This window comes from Grampus griseus, assembly GCF_964374135.1.
Source record: "Grampus griseus genome assembly, chromosome: 9".
Lineage (NCBI taxonomy): Eukaryota > Metazoa > Chordata > Mammalia > Artiodactyla > Delphinidae > Grampus > Grampus griseus.
The window spans coordinates 43,568,867-43,594,108 of record NC_139003.1 but is presented as its reverse complement, the minus strand read 5'-3'; the positions used below and the strand labels follow the sequence as shown (position 1 = coordinate 43,594,108).

The following is a 25,242-nucleotide window of genomic DNA, read 5'->3' as shown; positions in this document are numbered from 1 at the left end:
CAAAATGGCCTCAATCATTGAAGGAAGAAAAAGTCAAAAGCTAGGTGGTCATGAAGTACATGTGTTCATTGGAGTAAATGATGTGTGTAGAGGGGTGTGAATTGAAGATGTACAAGTGAATAAATGTCATCTTCTGAGTGGTAAAAGGTAAGTTGGCAGGATAGTGTTGGTTGGGTGCTCTCAGCAATTCAGGCAGCTAGCTGACTGTATGCTTCACAAAGACCACGTTGACCACAAAGACCACAAGGACCACATGCAGCATCTGTGGGGAAACATGGAATCAAGTTAGGAAGGACTGTAGTTGGAGGATGCAGCTCATCACAGAACCCTCTGTTCTCCCTAGAGAAGAAAGTTAAGGCCAGAAATAAGGTTAAGCTGCCTAAAGGAAATTTAGAGGTTGATTTGTCAAGATTAGCCTAAACTTTCAGGTAGGAGTAAGTAGGTCAGAAAATAGACATCAGTGAGTTTCTGAAATTCTTTGTTTTAACTGGATTGTTCTGCAGAATTATCATTGCTAAGGTGTCTAATCATAAGATTTGGTTGTTCACTAAAGGTCTGATGTTTGGTAGCTTGAGTTTATAGAGCTATAGGAAAACACCATTCACCACAATTCTGAAGTTAAGAATTGTCCTTATCTCCTGAACTTTGTGTCACACTGATTCTCCATCTCAATCAGTTGACAGTATTCCTAAATTATGGTAGCAGTTTTCAAGAGATAAATAGATCTCTTCTTGGTATTTTGCAAATGCAAGCCCTAATCACTACTTTATGAGGGATTTAAAAAATGTAGACTTAATACTTATTACGTCCTCAATCCTGACATAGTTTCTATAGGGGAAATCAGAAGACTACATCTCTGACCTGTGACCTTTTAAGAGACACCAACCATACACATATGGGGGAAAAAAGAAAGCATTTTTAAAGCAACATAAAAGCAAGCATTATATCAGTTGGTGTAGATTGTATATAAATAGTAGTTGTTCTTTGGCACAATGAAAAGAATGTGAGTTTTGGAATCAGAGAGAGCTTGGTCCATTTACTAGTTAAGAAACCTTGAGCTAATCTTGTCACTTCTCTGAGACTGAATTTCCTTATCTGCAAAAAAAAAAAAAAAATTTCCTTATCTGGAAGTGACAATATTGAGGGTTTAGACTTGTGGCTTTTAGTTTTGGTGGCTTTAGAATCACTGGAGCGTGGGGTCTTTAAATAACACTCATTTTTGGACCCCAGAAGGACTAGGTATAGGTGATTTTTTAGAAGATTCGCCCAGATGATTCTAATGTACTGCTAGGATTGAGAATCATTGGCCTAGAGTAAGGTATTGACAAATGAATTCAAGAATTTGGAGGACTTAAAATCGTAACAGAGTTGAGCTAAAAGGGGCATTAGATCAACTGGTTTAACTGCTTCACTTTGCAAATGAGGACACTAAGAAGCAAGTAAGTCATGTGATTCAGTGACCTTTTATTTAGAGGCGTGAAGTAGAGAAAGAATTTTGGTCATTTCTGTAACATGGTGATATGGTTAATTGTACTGATATTGAAAGAGAAGGAAAGGTTGGAAAAGGGACCAGGTTTATGAGAAAGAAAAGTTTAGTTTTCAGTATATTGAATTTAAGGCAACTGATGTACATATATGGAAATAAATGTGTGTGAAAGTTTTTTTTTTTTAACATCTTTATTGGAGTATAATTGCTCTGCAATGGTGTGTTAGTTTCTGCCATACAACAAAGTAAATCAGCTATACATATACATATATTCCCATTTCTCCTCCCTCTTGCATCTCCCTCCCTCCAACCCTCCCTATCCCACCCCTCTAGGTGGACTCAAAGCACTGAGCTGTCTCCCTGTGCTATGTGGCTGCCTCCCACTAGCTATCTATTTTACATTTGGTGGTGTATATATGTCCATGCCACTCTCTCACTTCGTCCCAGCTTACCCTTCCCCCTCCCCGTGTCCTCAAGTCTGTTCTCTAGGTCTGCGTCTTTATTCCTGTCCTGCCCCTAGGTTCTTCAGAACCTTTTTTTTAGATTCCATATATATGTGTTAGCATACAGTATTTGTTTTTCTCTTTCTGACTTAGTTTTCACTCTGTATGACAGACACTAAGTCCATCCACCTAACTGCAAATAACTCAATTTCGTTTCTTTTTGAGGCTGAGTAATACTCCATTGTATATATGTGCCACATTTGCTTAATCCATTCATCTGTTGATGGACACTTAGGTTGCTTCATGTCCTGGCTATTGTAAATAGGGCTGCAATGAACATTGTGGTACATGACTCTTTTTGAATTATGGTTTTCTCAGGGTATATGCCTAGTAGTGGGATTGCTGTATGGTATGGTAGTTCTATTTTTAGTTTTTAAGGCACCTCCATACTCTTCTCCATAGTGGCTGTATCAATTTACATTCCACCCAACAGTGCAAAAGCGTTCCCTTTCTCCACACCCTCTCAAGCATTTATTGTTCGTAGATTTTTTGATGACGGCCATTCTGACTGGTGTGAGGTGATACCTCATTGTAGTTTTTTGTTTGTTTGTTTGTTTTGTTTTTTTGGTGTACGTGGGCCTCTCACTGCTGTGGCCTCTCCCGTTGCAGAGCACAGGCTCCGGATGTGCAGGCTCAGCAGCTATGGCTCACGGGCCCAGCCGCTCCGCGGCATGTGGTATCTTCCCGGACCGGGGCACGAACCCGTGTCCCCTGCATCAGCAGGCGGACTCTCAACCACTGCGCCACCAGGGAAGCCCCCTCATTGTAGTTTTGATTTGCATTTCTCTAATGATTAGTGATGTTAAGCATCCTTTCATGTGTTTGTTGGCAATCTGTATATCTTCTTTGGAGAATGTCTGTTTAGGTCTTCTGCCCATTCTTGGATTGGGTTGTTTGTTTTTTTGATATTGAGCTGCATGAGCTGCTTGTATATTTTAGAGAATAATCCTTTGTCAGTTGCTTCGTTTCCAAATAATTTCTCCCATTGTGAGGGTTGTCTTTTCGTGTTGTTTATGGTTTCCTTTGCTGTGTAAAAGCTTTGAAGCTTCATTAGGTCCCATTTGTTTATTTTTGTTTCCATTACTCTAGGAGGTGGATCAAAAAAGATCTTGCTGTGATTTATGTCATAGAGTGTTCTTCCTATGTTTTCCTCTAAGAGTTTTATAGTGTCCGGTCTTACATTTAGGTCTCGAATCCATTTTGAGTTTATTTTTGTGTATGGTGTAGGGAGTGTTCTAATTTCATTCTTTTACATGTAGCTGTCCAGTTTTCCCAGCACCACTTATTGAAGAGACTGTCTTTTCTCCATTGTATATCCTTGCCTCCTTTGTCACAGATTAGTGGACCATAGGTGTGTGGGTTTATCTCTGGGCTTTCTATCTTGTTCCATTGATCTGTGTTTCTGTTTTTGTGCCAGTACCATATTGTCTTGATTACTGTAGCTTTGTAGTATAGTCTGAAGTCAGGGAGTCTGATTGCTCCAGCTCCATTTTTTTCCCTCAAGACTGCTTTGGCTATTCGGGCTCTTTTGTGTCTCCATACAAATTTTAAGATTTTTTGTTCTAGTTCTGTAAAAAATGCCATTGGTAATTTGATAGGGCTTGCATTGAATCTGTAGATTGCTTTGGGTAGTATAGTCATTTTCACAATATTGATTCTTCCAATCCAAGAACATGGTATATCTCTCCATCTGTTGGTATCATCTTTAATTTCTTTCATCAGTGTCTTATAGTTTTCTGCATACAGGTCGTTTGTCTCCCTAGATAGGTTTATTCCTAGGTATTTTATTCTTTTTGTTGCAATGGTAAATGGGACTGTTTCCTTCATTTCTCTTTCAGACTTTTCATCATTAGTGTATAGGAATGCAAGAGGTTTCTGAGCATTAATTTTATATCCTGCTATATTACCAAATTCATTGATTAGCCCTAGTAGTTTTCTGGTGGCATCTTTAGGATTCTCTATGTATAGTATCATGTCATCAGCAAACAGTGACAGCTTTACTTCTTCTTTTCCGGTTTGGATTACATTTATTTCTTTTTGTTCTCTGATTGCTGTGCCTAAAACTTCCAAAACTGTGTTGAATAATAGTGGTGAGAGTGGGCAACCTTGTCTTGTTCCTGATCTTAGTGGAAATGGTTTCAGTTTTTCACCATTGAGAACAGTGCTGGCTGTGGGTTTGTCATACATAGCCTTTATTTTATTTTATTTTTTTTCTTTTTTTTTTGTTTTGCGGTATGCGGGCCTCTCACTGTTGTGGCCTCTCCCATTGCGGAGCACAGGCTCCGGTCTTGCAGGCTCAGCAGCCATGGCTCATGGGCCCAGCCGCTCCGCGGCATGTGGGTTCTTCCCGGACCGGGGCACGAATATATAGCCTTTATTATGTTGAGGTAAGTTCCCTCTCTGCCTACTTTCTGGAGGGTTTTTATGAAAAATGGGTGTTGAATTTTGTTGAAAGCTTTTTCTGCATCTTTTAAGATGACCATATGGTTTTTCTCCTTCATTTGGTTAATATGGTGTATCACACTGATTGACTTTCCATATTGAAGAATCCTTGCAGTCCTGGGATAAACCCCACTTGATCATGGTGTATGATCCCTTTAATGTGCTGTTGGATTCTGTTTGCTAGTATTTGTTGAGGATTTTTGCATCTATGCTCATCAGTGATATTGGTGTGTAGTTTTCTTTTTTGGTAGTATCTTTGTCTGGTTTTGGTATCAGGGTGATGGTGGCCTCATAGAATGAGTTTGGGAGTGTTCCTGCCTCTGCTAGATCTTGGAAAAGTTTGAGAAGTATGGATGTTAGCTCTTCTTTAATGTTTGATAGAATTCAACTGTGAAGCCATCTGGTCCTGGGCTTTTGTTTGTTCGAAGATTTTAAATCACAGTTTCAGTTTCAGGGCTTGTGATTGGTCTGTTTGTGTTTTCTATTTCTTCTTGGTTCAGTCTTGGAAGGTTGTGCTTTTCTAAGGAATTGTCCATTTCTTCCAGGTGCTCCATTTTATTGGCATAGAGTTGCTTGTAGTAACTTCTCATGATCCTTTGTATTTCTGTAGTGTCAGTTGTTACTTCTCCTTTTTCATTTCTAATTCTATTGATTTGAGTCTTCTCCCTTTTTTTCTTGATGAGTCTGGCTAATGGTTTATCAATTTTGTTTATCTTCTCAAAGAACCAGCTTTTAGTTATATTGATCTTTGCCATCGTTTCCTTCATTTCTTTTTCATTTATTTCTGATCTGATCTTTATGATTTCTTTCCTTCTGCTAACTTTGGGGTTTTTTTGTTCTTCTTTCACTAATTGTTTTAGGTGTAAGGTTAGATTGTTTATTTTAGGTGTTTCTTGTTTCTTGAGCTAAGATTGTTGCTATAAACTTCCCATTTAGAACTGCTTTTGCTGCATCCCATAGGTTTTGGGTCATCCTGTTTTCATTGCCATTTGTTTCTAGGTATTTTTTGATTTCCTGTTTGATTTCTTCGGTGATCTCTGGTTATTTAGTAGCGTATTGTTTAGCCTCCATGTGTTTGTATTTTTTACAGTTTTTTTCCAGTAACTGATACCTAGTCCCATAGCGTTGTGGTCGGAAAAGATACTCGATACAATTTCAATTTTCTTAAATTTACCAAGGCTTGATTTATGACCCAAGATATGATCTATCCTGGAGAATGATCCATGAGCTGTGAGAAGAAAGTGTATTCTGTTGTTTTTGAATGGAATGTCCTACAAATATCAATTAAGTTCATCTTGTTTAATGGGTCATTTAAAGCTTGTGTTTCCTTATTTATTTTCATTTTGGTTGATCTGTCCATTGGTGAAAGTGCGGTGTTAAAGTCACCTACTATTATTCTGTTACTGTTGATTTCCTCTTTTATAGCTGTTAGCATTTGCATTATGTATTGAGGTGGTCCTATGTTGGGTGCATAAATATTTAGAATCTTTATATCTTCATCTTGGATTGATCACTTGATAATTATGTATTGTCCTTCTTTGTCTCTTGTAATAGTCTTTATGTTAAAGTCTATTTTGTCTGATATGAGAATTGCTCCTCCAGCTTTCTTTTGATTTCCATTTGCATGGAATATCTTTTTCCATCCCCTCACTTTCAGTCTGTATGAGTCCCTGGGTCTGAAGTGGGTCTCTTGTATATAGCATAAGCATACATACGGGTTTTGTTTTTGTATCCATTTAGCCAGTCTGTGTCTTTTGGTTGGAGCTTTAATCCATTCACATTTAAGGTAGTTATTGATATGTATGTTCGTATTACCTTTTTCTTAATTGTTTTGGGTTTGTTATTGTAAGTCTTTCCCTTCTCTTGTGTTTCCTGCTTAGAGTATTTCCTTTAGCATTTGTTGTAAAGCTGGTTTGGTGGTGCTGAATTTTCTTAGCTGTTGCTTGTCTGTAAAGGTTTTAATTTCTCCGTTGAATCTGAATGAGATCCTTGCTCGGTGGAGTAATCTTCGTTTGAGGTTTTTCCCTTTCATTACTTTAAATATGTCCTGCCACTCCCTTCTGGCTTGCAGAGTTTCTGCCTAAAGATCAGCTGTTAACCTTATGGGGATTCCCTTGTATGTTATTTATTGCTTTTCCCTTGCTGCTATTAATATTTTTTCCTTGTATCTAATTTCTGATAGTTTGATTAATATGTGTTTTGGCGTGTTTCTCCTTGGATTTATCCTACATGGGAATCTGTGTGCTTCCTGGACTTGATTCACTATTTTCTTTCCTATATTAGGGAAGTTTTCAGCTATAATCTCTTCAAATATTTTCTCAGTCCCTTTCTTTTTCTCTTCTTCTTCTGGGACCCCTATAATTCGAATGTTGGTGCATTTAATGTTGTCCCAGAGGTCTCTGAGACTGTTTTCAATTCTTTTCATTCTTTTTTCTCTATTCTGCTCTGCAGTGGTTATTTCCACTATTTTATCTTCCAGGTCACTTATCCGTTCTTCTGCCTCAGTTATTCTGCTATTGATCCCTTCTAGAGAATTTTTAATTTCATTTATTGTGTTGGTCGTCAGTGTTTGTTTGCTCTTTAGTTCTTCTAGGTCCTTGTTAAATGTTTCTTGTATTTTCTCCATTCTGTTTCTCAGATTTTGGATCATCTTTACTGTCATTGCTCAGAATTCTTTTTCATGTAGACTGCATGTTTCCTCTTCATTTCTTAGATCTGGTGGGTTTTTATCTTGCTCCTTCATCTGCTGTGTGTTTTTCTGTCTTCTCATTTTGCTTAACTTACTGTGTTTGGGGTCTCCTTTTCGCAGGCTGCAGGTTTTTAGTTCCCATTGTTTTTGGTGTCTGTCCTCAGTGGCTAAGGTTGGTTCAGTGGGTTGTGTAAGCTTCCTGGTGGAGGGGACTGGTACCTGTGTTCTGGTAGATGAGGCTGGATCTTGTCTTTCTGGCAGGCAGGTCCACATCTGGTGGTGTGTTCTGGGGTGTTGGTGGCCTTATTATGATTTTAGGCAGCCTCTCTGCTAATGGGTGGGGTTGTGTTCCTGTCTTGTTAGTTGTTTGGAATAGGGTGTCCTGCAGTAGAGCTTGCTGGTTGTTGTGTGGAGCTGGGTCTTGGCGTTGAGATGGAGATCTCTGGGAGACTTTTCACCATTTGATATCATGTGAGGCTGGGAGGTCTCTGGTGGACCAATGTCCTGAACTCGCGTCTCCCACCTCAGAGGCTCAGGCCTGAGCCCTGGCCAGAGCACTAAGACCTTGTCAGCCACTCGGCTCAGAAGAAAAGGGAGAAAAGAAAGAAAGAAAGAAACAAAGAAAGAAAAAAGTTATTAAAATAAAAGAAGTTATTAAAAATAATAAAAGTAATAAAAGAAAAAAAGAAGAGAGCAACCAATCCAAAAAAGAAATCCACCAATGACAGCAAGCACTAAAAACTATACAAAAGAAAACCCCCAAAAAACGAACAGGCAAAACCGTAGGACAAATGGTAAAAGCAAAGTTATACAGACAAAATCACACAAAGAAGCATACACATACACGCTCACAAAAAGAGAAAAAGGAAAAAACATATATATATATATAAAAAAGGAAGATAGGAACCAGATCAATAAAGAAATCTACCAATGATTAAGCTCTAAATACTAAACTAAAATAAACATAAAACTCGAAACAAATTACTTGCAGAAAGCAAACCCCAAGTCTACAGTTGCTCCCAAAGTTCACCTCCTCAATTTGGGATGATTCATTGTCTATTCAGGTATTCCACAGATGCAGTGTACATCAAGTTGACTGTGGAGATTTAATCCACTGCTTCTGAGGCTGCTGGGAGAGGTTTCCCTTTGTCTTCTTTATTCGCACAGCTCCTGGGGTTCAGCTTTGGATTTGGCCCCGCCTCTGTGTGTAGGTCACCTGAGGGCGTCTGTTCCCTGCTCAGACAAGACAGGGTTAAAGGAGCCACTGATTAGGGGGCTCTGGCTCACTCAGGCCTGGGGCAGGGAGGGGTATGGTAGTTATATTTGGAATATGGGGCGAGCCTTTTGTGGCAGAGGCTGGCGTGACACTTCAACAGCCTGAGGCGCACTGTGTGTTCTCCTGGGGAAGTTGTCCCTGGATCACGGGACCCTGGCAGTGGCGGGCTGCACAGGCTCCCATGAGGGGAGGTGTGGATAGTGACCTGTGCTTGCACACGGGATTCTTGGTGGCTGCAGCCGCAGCCTTCACATCTCATGCCCGTCTCTGGTGTCCGCGCTGGTAGCCACAGCTTGTGCCCGTCTCTGGAGCTTGTTTAGGCTGTCCTCTGAATCCCCTCTCCTCGTGCACCACGAAACAATGGTCTCTTGCCTCTTAGGCAGTTCTAGACTTTTTCCCGGGCTCCCTCCCAGCTAGCTGTGGCGCACTAGCCCCGTTTAGGCTGTGTTCAAGCAGCCAACCCCAGTCCTCTCCCTGGGATCTGACTTCTGAAGCCCGAGCTTCAGCTCTCAGCCTCTGCCCGCCCCGGTTGGTAAGCAGACAATCCTCTCCGGCTGGTGAGTGCTGGTCGGCACTGATCCTCTGTGCGGGAATGTCTCCACTTTACCCTCTGCACCCCTGTTGCTGCGGTCTCCTCCCTGGCTCCAGAGCTTCCCCCCTGCCCACCCCCCACCTCCTGCAATGAAGGGGCTTCCTAGTGTGTGGAAAGTTTTCCTCCTTCACAGCTCCCTCCCAGAGGTACAGGTCCAGTCCCTATTCTTTTGTCTCTGTTTTTCCTTTTTTCTTTTGACCTACCCAGGTATGTGTGAGGAGTTCTTGTGAGGAGTTCTTGCCTTTTGGGAAGTCTGAGGTCTTCTGCCAGCGTTCAGTAGGTGTTCTGTAGGAGCTGTTCCACATGTAGATGTATTTTTGATGTATTTGTGGGGAGGAAGATGATCTCCATCTCTTACTCCTCCGCCATCTTGAAGGTCCCCCCCACCCGCTGTGAAAGTTGTTTTTAAACTGAAAAGACTCATACACATGAAAGTTAATATAATCCAAGTGGAAGTACTCAGGTGATCTGGTCACATGATATTTGAGATTACAGGCTGTGAGTGAGACTGGCAATTGTTATCACAGAGGTAATAGCTAATAGAGTGAATTCTCAGAGTTAACAGAGAGTGGGAAGCGGAGAAGTTTGAGTAGTATTTAGGGATTCTCAAAATTAGGAAGCAGGAAGAAGAGCCCTTGAAGAAAACAAGGAGTAGATAAGTGGGAGAAATCCAATGGCACTGGAGCCAAAGGAGTGGAGCACATCCCAACAAAGCTCTGTGTCCCTGCAAGTCCTGTGCTTCCACATGTCTGGTGGGTATCACCTGAGTATTGGGGGGGTGCTTCAAAATTCAAGCTTACTATCTTCATCTTCTCCCCATTCACTCCACAAAATACAACCCACCTTCTATTGTATATCTAATCTTGATAGATGTCTTTATATCCAGCTCTCTCAGGTTCAACCTTAGGGATTTTATTTGACTTCTTTTCCCACATTTAATTGATCATCATGTACTATTTATTATTCTTTGTATCTTTGCTGTGTTTCTTCTGTCCACTATCATTGTACTATTTCCATTAATTTCAAAACCTAATACAAAGGTAGTTTATTTTTGTTTGTTTTAAACCATAGTTCTTGGAAATAATGCTATAATTTCTGGTAGGTTAGAAGAAATACCATGGTCATTATGTACATAATAGTTCACTTGGTCTGGGCAAGAGAACCCATATAGATACATCCAGGTAGGATGACAATATAATTTATTAACTGGGATACTTCTGAGAGTAAAAGGGGGTGGTGTTAATAAATGTATCAGAACAACAGGCATAAACTGGGACTGACCTTTGCAAACCAGGATGTATTATCTCCTAGCTCAGTGGTTCTCATCTGGGAGAGATTTTGCTACCCAGGGGACATTTGGCAATGCCTGGAGACATTTTTGGTTGTCATAACACAAGAGAGAGAGTTTTTCTTGGTATTTAGTGGGTTCAGGGCAGGGATGGTGGTAAACATCGTAGAATGCATGGATGCATCCTAGAATGCATTCCCCCACAACAAAGAATTATTTCGCTTTCTTCATTTAATTAATTCAGTGAGTGTTTATTTAGCCTCCCTCTCTGTGCCAGGTACTGTGCTAGGTTCTGGAGATATGTTTATGAGCAAAGCAATCATAGTCACTGAATTTATGGAATTTGTAGTGAGGAAGACTGATATTAAATACATAATTACACAGATAAAGATATTATTTCACTAGTGAAAAATCCTGAAGGAATAGTAGTACCTTGTTCTTTGGGAGCATGTAAACAAGGGACCTCACCTAGAATGTGAGGTCCTAGGAAAATTTTCTGAGTTGAAATCTGAAGGATGAGTAGACTTGAGCTAAACAAAGATCCTTTTTAAAGGGAGGGGAGGAAGAGCATACCAGGTACTAAAGGGGAATGGAGAATGACAATTCCAACGAAGTGGAAGAGGGAAGTCAGTAGAAGGATAGGGAATGGAGGGCTGGGAAGCATGGGTGGGGGAGGGAAGTGACTACAGGTCAAATAAGCAGGGGTCATAGCTTAATTTAAAGGATTTTTATTTTTATTTTATTTTACTTTTAATATTTATTTATTTATTTGGCTGCGCCCAATCTTAGTTGTGGCACGCGGATCTTCGTTGCCACATGCGAGATCTTCGTTGCAGCATGTGGGATCTAGTTCCCTGACCAGAGAACAAACCCGGACCCCGTGCATTGGGAGCACAGAGTTTTAACCGTTGGACCACCAGGGAAGTCCCAGGATTTTGATTTTTAAATGAAAAATCACTGGAGGTTTCTGATCCAGGGAATGGTGTGATTAGACTTGCATTTAAAAAAGGTCCCATTTCTAAAATGTTGTCTAATTCTGTTATTGCTTTACTTAAAAGAGAGTGCTCACAGCCTTCAAGATCTGTCATAGTCTGGCCCATTTGTATTTACAGACACTTTTCACTTACCTGCCTTGTTTACTGCATGATGTGTTTGAAAGCTGCCTTGATTTTTCTCCTAAAAATATCTGTGTATTGATGTTAACATTTTAATTGCTTAAAATAGTGGTCATTATTTTTTCCCACTGACATTCTTCAATAGAATGTTAATCTAAAAAAACCCCCCCAAAAACCCAGAAAAACAAAACAACAAAAAAAATAATGTTAATCTAAATAGTAAGAAATACACTTTTCCCCACAGGGTATATTATGATAAAAGCTATTTTAATTTTGGAAGAAAAGTAATGTGGCCCAGAAAGATTTGAATTTTTTGTGAATTAACTCTGATGCAGAAAAGCTCTTACGATTTCTTGCCATACTGCACTTGAGATGACATATGATTGTGTCTCTCTAAAATTCTCCACCTGAAATACTTTTTTCTGTCCATCTCCTTTTGTTTACATCCTATTTGTTTTTCAAATTCTCCATGAAGCCTTTCTTGGTTTCATAATATTAACATTTTATAGTGTCCTTTTCTATGTTACTATTGAACTTTGTTCATTCATTATATTACTTAGCACATAGGGTCTTGTGTTATCTAGAATGGAATATAAGCACCTATCTTCCTTAGTGACCAGAGATGAACCACACCTCTGTAACCTTTTATGACATGTAATATAGTATTAATTTAAAAGTATTGTTTTTAACACAGTATCATGTAGCCGCACAGTGAGTGCCTATGGAATGAGTGAATGGGAGGGACATGATCAGTTCTGTCAAATACTACATGAAATTGAGGAGTACTGAGAAAATTTATTGTTTCTCCTCCATTGGGATCTTTCAGTGGTTTCCTATTGCTTGTGGTGTAAGGTCTACAATTCTTTGCAGGGCATTCAAAGCCTTTGTATTTTTATCATCTTTAATTTTTATCACCCCCACTTTTCCATATGAATCCCCTTGGGGAGAAATAGACTTTCTGGCTGATGGAAACAGGTGTATCTTGATACTTAATGCTGTTCCACTGTTCTGGAATGCCCTCCCCAGCCTATGCAACTCATGTCTTTCTTTCTAGGTCCAATTTGAGGCTTACTTTACCTGCTTACTTTTTCTTCATAGCGCCTGTCACCTTTGAACTTGCTATATATTTATCTCTTTTGTTCATTGTTTTTCCTCTCCTTACCAGAATGTGAGCTCCTGGAGGACAGAGATTTTTGTGTTGTTTCTTCACTGGTACTCAATTTGAGAACAATCTCTGACACATCTTTGATACTCACATAGATATTTGTTGAATATCTATTTGGTTCTGGCTTTGGTAAAACACCTCCTGAACGCCGTGTACTCTATGCAGGGTGTGTGTGTGTGTGTGTGTGTGTGTGTGTGTGTGTGTGTGTGTGTGTGTGTGTGTGTGTGTGTGTGTGTGTGTGTGTGTGTGTGTGTGTGTGTGTGTCCCCTTTAAGGAAAATGCTTTGCTGGAATACCCTGCTCCTTCTCTTCTCCAATTCCTGCTTGTGTTATCTCCTCTAGAAAGCATTCTCTCTGCTCACTGTCTGATTTTGATATTCTTTCACTTTGTTTTTATTGGTTCCCTTGCTTACATCCATCATTCATCAGAGCATGCTTCATACATCTCATACATTCTTGTTTGATTTACATATCTGTAATGGCCACTGTCCTTTAAGTTCTTTGAGGAAAATGACCAGTGTAACCTGCCTATCTATCTATAACATCTAGAATGATGCCTGGATACAGTAAGTTCTAAATAAACACATAATTTTCAATAATGAAAGAGGTTAGAGTTAAGTCCTTATAAATGTATTTTGCTTCCCCAGTACAAAATAGGCACTTCTAGAAGTTATATCTTTTCTTTTTTTTTCTGGTTAGCAATTTACCTGTTCAGTCTTGTGAACATAATTAGCCAGATTTAGCAGTCTTGTGTGACTTTCTAGTAAGTCTAATAAGAGAGGTTTGAAAGAGCAAGCTCATGTCTGAGTTTTTGATGCTTAGAAATTTCTTTACTACAAACGGTATTTTGTTCAGTCTACCCAACTACAGCCTCTGTAATTTCTGCAATTTGCTGTGACAACTTCTTTTGGCAGAGCTATTTTTACTATGATATGTTTGTACTCTGGCCTTGGCTCCCCCATTTTACTTGTCGTTTTCTTGGGCATTCTAATTACCATGTCTCTCGTATTAAATAATCCAGCTCTTGATTATTGAGGCTAATTGTGGATAGCAATAATAACTAAAAACCATTTACACAAACCTCAAATTACACCTTAAAAATTGTTTTAAATTTTCCATTCTTGGGAAGTCAACATGGAATGGTGGGCAAAAATATACTTCACTGTGCATCAGGAAACTTAGATTCTATGCTTGATTCTTCCTGGCTCCCAGATTTTGTATTCCGTACGAACTATGTATGTCAAAAGGTATTGATATGAAGCTTTACCTGAGAGATGGTCATACAGAGAAGGGCAAACAAGGCCTAATTATTTTTAAAAATTGCAAAAGTAAATCCTCAACACATAAGAGCTAAAAATACACAGGTGGTTGCCTTAATGCCTGACTTAATTCCGGCAAGGGCTTAATACACTAGAAAATTAATACACTAGAAAATTATGGCACCAAATCATGTCTTCTTTCATGCATCAGGGAAGGACTCCCACATCTAGTTTTATTTATGGAAAGATTCATTGCTTTGAACTTTTACTTTAGAAAAAGTTCTTATTTTCCTTGGGAGAGACTATATTTGCATACTAGCTTTCTTGGCATTCATACGTTCAAGGCTCAGTGCCAGGTTAGAACTACCACCTGCATATTCTTATCTTCCCACTCCTTTTGGCATTGTCTTATTATTTGATGATTAGAAGGAATAAGGAAGGGACATTAGATAACTGTAAATAAAGTTGGGTTTATCCTATATTGATCTAAAGGGTTCCATTTAAAGTATTATGGACAATTACAGTAAATTCTAGATTTACTTGTTAGTCTATAATTATTGATTGGTATATGGAATGTTGTGGCATTTTTGTATTTGCTTATGACTTAGTATTAGAGGTGAATTTTGAATTCTTTTGGAAAATTTCATATAGATGAAGTCATTGTGTCTGGCATTGAGGGACACAAATTCAGTGTCACATAATTCCTGCCCTGAGGGAATTAACAGCCTGGTTAAAGGTGACTAACATGCAAAAATTTAAAGAAATGCTATAACATTTTGTAGGTGCTATTATATAAGTATTATTTAGTGGGTATAGTAAAGTGGTCTATTTTATTTGAAGGTAGTAAGTAAGTAGTATCTCTGTGGAAGAGATACTTTTTAAAAGAGGAGTCAGTGTTAGCATCAAAAAATAATGATGCCTTTAATTATTTGGGGGGGAAAGGGTAACATTGATGGGCCCACGCATTGGCTTGTTAGTTGTTTTTTTACCAGTGAATCAGTTGCTGTGGAATTGTTGCTTCATTTAAGTAGCTATATGTCAACAAAGTACTTAAAAATACCAAGTATTCACATAAATCATCTCTCTCTATTTCACACACACACACACACACACACACACACACACACTTAAAAGTTCTGTGTGTCTGTTTATACATGTGTGAATAAGGGTGGGAATGGGTGCTAAAATGTGAGGCAGGTCCCAGCTCATGTCAAGGTAGATTTTATACGTTATCACTAAAAGTATTTTGTGTTGATGGTATCACTTTATATGTATTTGTGTAGTATGTATACACTTTATTTGCTTCTTTTTGAACCCCCAATTTTTGTATCATGGAAAAGTTTAAATATATTCAAAGTAAGTGGATGGCATCACGAACTCCCTTGTAGCCAGTGCTCAGCTTCAGCACTTATCAGTGTTCTGGCATGCTGGCTTTTTCTACCCCTCTGCCTACCCTATTTTTTAATTCCTTTTTTAAAGGTAAAATTTATATACATTGAGAATCACAAACCTTAACTGTACAGTTTTGACAAACGGATACACACCTGTGTAACCCATAGTTCTCTCAAGTTATAGAACATTTCCATCACAGAAATTTTCCCTGTGTCCCTTTCCAGTTAATAATCCCCTTCTCCCCTGCTTCCAAGTAACAACTGTTCATATTTTTTTCATAATAGATTTGTGTTGCCTGTTCTAGAACTTCATATAAATGATATCACACAGTATGTACTTTTTATGTCTGTCATTTTTTTCAGCATAATGTTTTTCAACATTCATTTTTTGTTGTTGCATGTACCAGTGTTGGTTTATTTTTTGCTGCTGAGTAATGTTCCATTCAATGAATGTATCATAACTTGTTTATCTCATTTTATGTATGAGCCTTTTTGTGGACATATGTTTTCATTTATTTTAGATAACTAACTAGGAGTAAAATTGCTGGGTTAGAGGGTTGGTATATGTTTAGTCTAATGAGAAACTGCCAAACTTTTTTGCACATTGGTTAAACCATTTTACACTCCCACCAGTGATATATAAGAGTTTTGGTTGCTCCACGTCCTCTCCAGCATTTAATGCAGTCAGTCTTTTAAATTTAGACATTCTGATGTATGTGTGGTGGTAGCGAATTGTGATTTTAATTTGCATTTCCCTAATGACTAATAATATTGAGCATTTTTTCTTAGCTTGTTGACAGTTTTTATACTTTACTCTGTGAAATATCTATGCAAGTCTTGCCCAGTTGAATTTTGTATGCATGTGTGTGTGTGTGTGTGTGTGTGTGTGTGTGTATGTGTGTCTTGGTCATTTGTTATAGTAGTTCTTTATATGCAGAGGACACAAGTCCTTTTCCTCAATTACTATAGATTTATAGTGTGTCTTGAAGTCAGTTTATGAAAGCCCTCCATCTCTATTCTTTTTTTCAAGATTGTTTTGCCATTCTAGGTATTTTTTTTGGCACTTCCATAGAAATGTGGAAATCAGCTTGTTAGTTTCTACAAAAAAAAGCTTTCTGGGATTTTCATTTGGATTGTGTTACATTATGAATCATTTTGGTGAGAATCAACATTTTAAACTATATTGAGTCTTTTAGGGTACATCTTTTTAAAGCATATTTTGTTCATGTCACTCACTAGCTCAAAAGTCTTTACTGGTTCCACAATTACATAGATTAAAGCTTAAGGTCTTTAGATGGCTTTATTCCCAAGTCTCTTTCCTCTTTTTTTTTTTATTCAATGAATGTTGTATCCAGGTTGCTTGTTCTTTCTCATACATAGTCTAAACTTTTCTCCCTCTTCTTCTCTCATGTTCTCCATGCTGAATGTTCTTCACACCTGTTCTCCAAATCCCAAAGGCTCAAATACTACAGATATTTATGTTATAATGTAATAAATTACAAGTTAACAGTAAGAAGTCTTTAAAAATAAATTGCCACATTTAGAATGTATAAACAACAAGGTCCTATGGTATAGCACAGGGAACTATATCCAATCTTCTGGGATAAACCATATGGAAAAGAATATTAAAAAAAAGAATGTCTATACATGTAAAACTGAGTCACTTTGCTATACAGCAGAGATTGGCACAGCATTGTAAATCAACTATATGTCAAGTAAAAAACAAACAAACAAGCAAAATAAATTGTCGTGGGGCAGATCACTTAAAATTTATACAGCTGTGATTGGAGCACCAAAAAAGCAAAGCAAAGCGAACCAACCAACCAAGAAACTAATCAACCAAACAAACAAGCCAAACCCAAGTAACAGTCATATTAAAATAGGACTTTACTTTTAAATAGAAAGATGATGGTAGCATGAAGGAAGCGTTGAGGAAAAAAGACAAACTGAACATGAGAACCATGTAAGAAGCACTTTCAATCCAGGACATATTTGCAAACTGAGCCAAAAAGAACAGTGGAATAATGGTGCTTTGTATATAGCCATGTACTATATTTTTCTGCTACTACTTGGAGGTTCAAAAAGTTCAGGTGATGGGTAAAAGAGTATGAACCAACTTCAAAGTTCTATTGACATCATTTCCTTGCTTACAAATCACACGTGAGTTAATTCAGATTTCAGAAATAATCTGAAGAATAGACTGAATTTCAGTGTCCAGTTTAAGCTTTTATTTCCTCCATCAAAATTTCCCTGATCCCCTTGGCTAGAAATGACATTCCTACTTCTGAACACTAAAGTACTTTATACTTGTCTTATAGCTCTTATGTTTTCCACCCCATGCATACTTATCGAGGTGCATGTCTTATTCTTTTACAGGGTTGCAATCTTTTCCAGCTAATTTCTGATTTTATCTGTGTATGCTCTATAGCACTTCAAATGGCATCCTGCATATAACAGGTGTTTGAAAATATTTGATGAATGAATGAATGAGTGAATGAATGATGAGCAAATTAAATATAGTAGAGAAATGAGAGGCAGATAGTAAATAAAAAAGAGACTAGATGAAAATCATGCACCTTCCTACTTTTTGTTTTCTGTTTCAGTATTATTTTGGTAAAGGCATGAAAGAATCCAAAATTTAAGTTTTTAAGATTTCTTTGATATCTGTATATCATAATAAAAACCAGACTTTGATGATTTGATAATTTAAAATATTTTTATTTTGCATAAAGTGCAGCTGGACAAGAACCGTTAGATTCAGTGCATGTTCTTTTCGTTTGTTTTTTTGTTTTTTTTTTTTGCTGTACGCGGGCCTCTCACTGCTGTGGCCTCTCCCGTTGTGGAGCACAGGCTCCGGACGCGCAGGCCCAGCGGCCATGGCCCACGGGCCCAGCCGCTCCGAGGCATGCGGGATCCTCCCGGACCGGAGCACAAACCCGCGTCCCCTGCGTCGGCAGGCGGACTCTCAACCACTGCGCCACCAGGGAAGCCCTTCATTTGTTTTTAAAGCTATTATTCATTTGTTTTATTGTATTAGCAAAAGAAACTGTTCATTTTTTATCTTTTGAGCTGTATTTCAAATACTTTCAAGTTACTCATTTTATAGATTGGCCTTGTCAGAAAAAGAGAACTACATAAAAGTTTTAATTCCATAGATTAACCTTTAAGTTGCTGATTCAAGTGAATTGTACATTTTCTTTGACCTTTTTCTTTTGGGATATATTCATTTTCATTGACTTGTAAGAGTTCTTTACATAGTAGAGGAAACTACAAAATTGTTTTTATAGGTCAAAAACAGTTGAATATCCACAACTTCATATGATTCAACTTAAATCATATATTTATGTTGGTTGCCAAGGTTTTCCCAGTTTGTTCTTTTTACTGTAATGTATTTTTAAAGCATAGAACAAGTTTAAAATTTTTTTGTGGTTTAACTTAGAGATCCTTTGCTTTGTCCTCTATTGCTTTATTGCAGCAAAAGTTCTTTCCATCCCAAGGGCAGATAAATATTTTTGTAGTTTCATATTTTTTAATTTAACTTTTAAAATCCATCTGGAATTTTGTTTGAATGTGTTGTTAAGGCCAGGATCTGTTTACTGAGTGAAGAAACAATTACCCTTAGATTCTTGAGCTAACTCTATTGTTTAATTTCATGCCCCATTGCTAAAATCACAAAATTATTGTGTGTCCTAGCAATATAACATCTTTGACCTTGAGTCCTCATAAAATACATTATTCTGGTTCCTTGGTTTAGCTGATGTATTTCAAGGACCAGAGTAATCTAGAGACCTTCATTTTGAAAGTGTTTAAGGATGTAAGTAAGTAATAAGGCACACAATACTTGATTTACTTGATGGCTTCTCCTAACATAAAATTCTATCACTCAGAAAATTTTACACATTAACTCACATGGACAATATTGTTTTAAAAATGTTCTTTAAGTAGAAAGATTAAAAAAATCTTGATTGTGTTCTTCTTTTATACTTAAATTGGACTTTATACTTAAGTTGGGCTTAACTTTAGGAACAATATATATATTTATATATATATATATATTTAAAAATTTTCCTTTTCATTTAAGATACCGAGTGGTGACATTACTTATATATTAAGTAGTGGTCTAGACCTGTGTCAAAGTACTTTTTCCATCATAGATGTTTTAGACAGAAATTTCACTGATTTATTCTAAAATTTTTAGAGCTTGTGTTAGTGTTCCTGTGGAATAAAACATGCAATGTTAAATGAATTCAGCTATTCTAAATTTCTGTTATTTGATCTAAATTGTAGGTAATGGCTCTAATACCATTGATAAGAAAAAAGTAAATTGCTTAAGTTTTGGAATTTAGTGTTAAGACATTCTGGTGATGCTTGTTAAGCTCTTTGAGTGGGTAAAGACCCTGGCTTCTCCCTTTTCTGTTTGGACATCTCAAAACACCAGTAAAGATTTTTTTCTTTTTGAGACACTGAAGAAATATGTGTATACACTACTATTCAAACTCTCTCTATCTGAACTCAACAACTTAATAGGTTCAGATAAATTTTTAGATAAATCCCTGTATCTAAATTGTTGCTATTTGCCATCTAAAACAGTGGGATGAAACTGATTCTGTAATAAGCTATCCAGTTCAAAGACCAAATAAATTTGGATAGTGAGGTATATTTGTAATGTCTCATGCTAGGTTTCCTTTATAATGGATCACTCAAAGGGGGAAGATAAAATGGAAATACACTTTTGGATTCAAAGAACTGATGATCACCACATTGTCTGAGAAGCTCTGCCTTTTAGTTTCCTAGCGTTTCCTTAGGACTTACTGTGTTCTCAGACTTTAGTAGGTCTGGGTGGAATGGGGAACAGACTACAGTCACAACTAACTCAATAGGGACAGAGGTTTGCCCTCTTGAAATGGGCTTGTCAGAGCTGGAAGTTGGGATTTCCATGGCCACTAAGTGGCTTCAGTTGCCTGCAAGGAAAGGGTCAGGCCCAGAGATACTACAGGGGTGAAAACATTTTATTTTAGGAAAATAATTTTATTTGGGAATATTTATTTTCTGAGCTGTTTTGATGGAACCAGTTTGTTAAACTTAAAGACCTTTGAGGATCATCTCGTTTCACCCTCTCATTTTAGACATAAAGCATTTAGGAAGACTTCTCCAAGTTGACTCAGCTACATAGAGCAGAGTCAGAGCTAGAACCCAAGTCCCCTTTTTAGTTTTTAGCTAGTTTTTTAGCTATCAAATCAGTGATAACAATCTATTTTTTATTTTTCTGAAGTCACATTACAGAATTATGTATATATCCTGGAGAAAGTATGTACAGGAATATTGTGTTAAAGGCAGGTGGGGAAGTGGTTGCTGGTGGCCACCTTATGGGAAGGATTGAGCAATGGTAGTATTTACTGTCAATCAAGTTGAGCTTTTAGATTAATGAGCTGACCACTTGCCATGACCCAAAGTTGGGGAGTTTTAAAAATTCTTATTTGTTGTGAATGAGTCCTAGACTCATATACCTTAACTCCTTTTCTTCAGATAAATAGCAACACTTCTTTTCAAGTTCTTTTCTCTCTCAAGTTTTCTGTTGTTTTTGACTAATATTTAACCTTTAGAAAAGTGTTGGAAAACTTGTTTTTTATTTTTTTTTTTTAAATCACAGACCAATAGAAAACACAACAAACAAATCTAAAACAAATTCATTTTATATCAGTTCAAAATGACTTATGGCAATATTGAATTTTTTTCCCTCTGGGCAAGGTAGGGAGGAAGCCAATAGTGTTCATCTCAACTACTTTTTATAGCAAGTTCAGGGAAATGTACAACTTTTATTTTTAAGCATTTATGCTAAGGTTATCTATAATTTATATATTATGGCTATTTCTAGAGAATAACAGAGATGAGGGAGCCTAAGAGGGAAGGAAGAGTGAAAGGATGGGGAGGAAAAGAGATAATCAGGATGAGAAGAGTGATGGAGAAAGAGCTACTAAATGAGAAAATGGGATACTTCTATCTAAGAGTGAAGGGAAAGAGAGAACAGACCAGAGAGCTACTTGAATAGGAGTGTGTGTGAAGAAAGCTATGGTGAGTGGACCTGGGGAGGGAGGGGAAGCATGTCCCAAGGGTAGAGAGAAGGAAAAGGAAAAGAGCAGTGGGCACATTTCTCTTCAAGGCCTCATAGGGCTTCCTCCACTAACCTTCCCATTGCCCTGGATTGTCCCATCTTCCCTCCTGTGCCTCAGCCCTAGTCTTCAGCCAGCCAGGAGCCTAGCTCTTGATCCATTGTAGCTCCTACGTGTTGTTCACTGCTTATTATGAATCTGCCAAGTGGGAGGTGCAGTGAGGATTGAATGATACAAGTAAGACCTTGAAAAGCTCTTAGAGCATGAGTTGCCACATAGTTATGTCCCCAAAAGTGGAAGCTTTAATAATAATTGTTATATTTCTGTAAATATAAATCATGTTTGAAACATTTAAATTGAGTCCTTGATGTAAAACTTTAGAAATAGATACGTTATATAGTCATCTTCTTAATGGTATGTTGAAGCTGAATCGAATGAAAATCTAGTTGGTCTAGATTAAATCTAAATCCACCAAAAATTTTAATTATGTCTCATTTTCTCTTCCTTTTTGTAGTGATTTAAAGGGAGTGATAGTCACTCTGAGTGATGATGGTCACTTGCAGTGTTCATACCTGGGGACAGACCCTTCTTTGTTCCAAGCTCCAAAAGTTGAATCTAGAGAACTAAACTATGATGAACTTGATGTAGAATTGAAAGAACTTCAGAAAATCATCAAAGATGTTAACAAATCACAAGGTATTTCATTTGCAGCTTTTTATTATTTGATTTTAGTATTCATTGTAAAATTTATATTATTTTGTATATGGATAATGTTTTGTACATATTAGTTGATTTTCTCCCCCAGGCTTAATTAAACTCATTTTTGTAAAAACAGCATTGCTCTTTAACACACTAGTCTTTGTGCTTAATTTGTATTTTATAGCTTCTGAAAAATATGTCCTATTTAAGGTAATACTTTTGTTAGTGTGTTTCAGGGACAGTGCTGAGTTTTTTTCTTTAAACTCTAAGAAAGGAACATGTATTTCTTTGGATAGTGGTTTTAGACCTTTAGAATTACATTAAGGTTTAGAGTGACCATTTATTAACTTCTAATATCCCTGAAAAAATTTTAGTTGCTTATTTTAAAAGAAACCAAAGCAGTATGTGAATTACTACTTTGTTACTAAAAATGTTGTCATTTGCAGCCTAGTGATATAATTTATGTTTGTAGTTAATTAGCGATCCAAATGGAGTGTAGCCTGTGGTATGCTGATTTCTAATGACTCAGAGGCTGATGATATTTTCAGTTCTTGAGTTTTGTATAACTCAATATTATCTTACTTTGGGATTCACAGGGGTATAATTTTACTGTAAATTAAAAGGAGAAACAAAACAGCAATCCTGCAGTTTGAGTTGGACATGTGAAAAGCATTACTTTAAGTTCCCTTCTCAGGGTCAGGTAAAAGTATTTTTTTAATGAGAAAAAATATGGACTATTTTCACTTAAAAGAAATGTTAAAACAAGCAGGAATAATAAAAGAAGCAGAGCATCAAAAGCCAACCAAAACAACAGAGCCAATCTTAATCCTGGTCCAATCACTTTCCTAGATTTATGTATTTTTGAGCCCATATTACCAAGAGACATTCAGAGGAATTTAGAAAATATATTAAAAATATTAATATTAAAATAAAATTATTATGCTTTGGTTTTACACATTCTCTTAGAAAGTTTTGAAAATAAACAAGTGAAACTTAGGTCTTTTAAGTACCTCCAATTATTTAAAAACCCATTTGTTGTCAGGACCCTCATGTCAAATAGAGAATAGTTAAAACTGGATGTGTCATATTGCATATTTTTTTCCATTTTTGATACTAGTGTTTTGGGATTAATGGAATAGAAGTCTCATTTTGTCACTTAAAAATGTAATTGGAGAAGAGTGGCATACATATGAAACATGAAATTTCCAGAGTTGGTTAAATAAGTTTAATGTGGCTTTTCACTACAAATTTTGTGTCTTGAGATTTTGGCCTTTCCATAAACAATGTGCTAGCGATATTTTGATTAACACTTGATTATGTAAAACATTTCTCAGGTAAATCCCTTACAGCTACAAGTTATTTTTTGGTGGCCATAGTGATGCCCTTGGGTGAGAAGGGTTAGGCTGTTTTACTTGTCATTACCCTGATTCTTCTGTGTATCTTAAAATAGGTGCTAATTAAGCTAGGGATGTACCCACAGACGAGTGCAAAGTTTATTATTTACATAACCTCAAAGTTAATATTTGAAGTTCTCTGCCCCTTCTTTGCCACCATCATTTGGTTTTATTTGAACAAAAGAAACCGAGACTCTTAAAAAAGAGAGACTTTTAACATATTTTATTTCTAGATATGGAAAAAATTTAGTATTCTCTACACTTATAAAATTGTGGTATATTTGTTCATTAAAATGCCTGTAATCGGGCTTCCCTGGTGGCGCAGTGGTTGACAGTCTGCCTGCCGATGCAGGGGACACAGGTTTGTGCCCCGGGCCGGGAAGATCCCACATGCCGCGGAGCAGCTAAGCCCGTGAGCCATGGCCGCTGAGCCTGCGCGTCCGGAGCCTGTTCTCCGCAACGGGAGAGGCCGCAGCAGTGAGAGGCCCATGTACTGCAAAAAAAAAACCCCAAAACCTGTAATTATATAAAAGCACCAAATCATTTCATTACAGAAGATTATGAGAAGTTAAAACTCTGAACTTTCTGATGACCTCATTATTCATTTAAATGCCACCTATTTTAATACAGTGACTTTAACTTGCAAAAAAGAAGTTCACAGTCTTGTGGGTTATGTTCAGCACTTTAAAGCTTGTTTTATTTCTTCAAAGCAAGAATTGAAGCAAAATGTAAAGCCAATTTAAAGAGTATATTTTGTTTTACACATGGTATATATTATCTACTGTAATAAAAGTATTTTTGAAGCTGATTTTATGTGTGTAAGTTATACGAGGGATGTATGTTGTAAGCATGAAATTATAGTAATAATTTCTGTATGGCTTATGGATTTTGAAGCTTTTCATACTCAACTCATTAGTGAGAATCCTGCCTTGCATTTCTGTTACTAGTAGTCAACAACATCTATCAGTAGGCACTTTCAAAAACAGAGTTTCCTTATGATTGATTTAGACAGTTGATATGTTCTTTACTTGGGATGGATATGAAGGAAAGGGTACAATACTGAGATAGACTCCCACACAGCATACTTGTGTCTTCAGGAAGGGAAAGAGAGCAGTAAGACATGGGCGTATAAATGAAAGTCTTCACCCATTTGAAATATGTCTAGGATAACTAAGTTGCTTCTACCATTGAGTAGTAGAAACATTTGTACTTGGTAACCTTGTTGGAAGATGTGCTATTCGGGTTTATGTCTGGCTGCATATAACAGAATGCCTAAATAGGGTGGCTTAAATAAGGCACAGGTTTATTTCTTTCTCATGGAAAAGAAGTCCAGTAATGGGCAGTCCAGGGTTGATTTGGCAGTTCCAAAGTCATCAGGGACTCTGATTCCTTCTCACCCAGGGTCTTCTGTTGGTCTAGGATGGCTTCTGGAACTCCTGCCCTCACATCTGCAGCTGAGTCAGCCCACTTAACGATCTTTCCTGGAAGCCACATCCTGAACAGCTTCCACTTATATCTGACTGGCCACTCCAAGCTGCAAAAGAGCCTGGGAAATTTAGCATTTTGGTTGAGCACTTTGTTACTTAGGATAAAATTGGACTCTTCTTTAGTAAAGAAGAACTGAAGAATCTTTACTGGATGGGCAACAAGCAGCCTTTTATACTCTCACTAAGTTGTGGAAATTCTTATTCCAAACAGTGTAATATTGGTGGGAATGCCTGGTGGCAATTGTAGGTGGTTCTTCTCTTTGTGAGACAGCTGATTCATGTGACATCATCCAGGTGCTTTCTATATTTTCAGTCAGCCATCCTCAGTGTGGGGGGATGTTTCCTCT

At 37.4% G+C, this 25,242-nt stretch overlaps 1 protein-coding gene across 1 annotated transcript in view; it reads left to right on the top strand.

The window, feature by feature from the left end:
* The window catches only part of BBS9 (Bardet-Biedl syndrome 9), a 441,327-nt gene that overhangs the window by 150,624 nt on the left and 265,461 nt on the right, over positions 1–25,242 (top strand). The window contains exon 10 of the mRNA XM_082662198.1: positions 21,830–22,011. Within this exon, the coding sequence (XP_082518324.1) occupies positions 21,830–22,011 (182 nt within the window). The remainder of the gene's footprint in view (positions 1–21,829; positions 22,012–25,242) is intronic.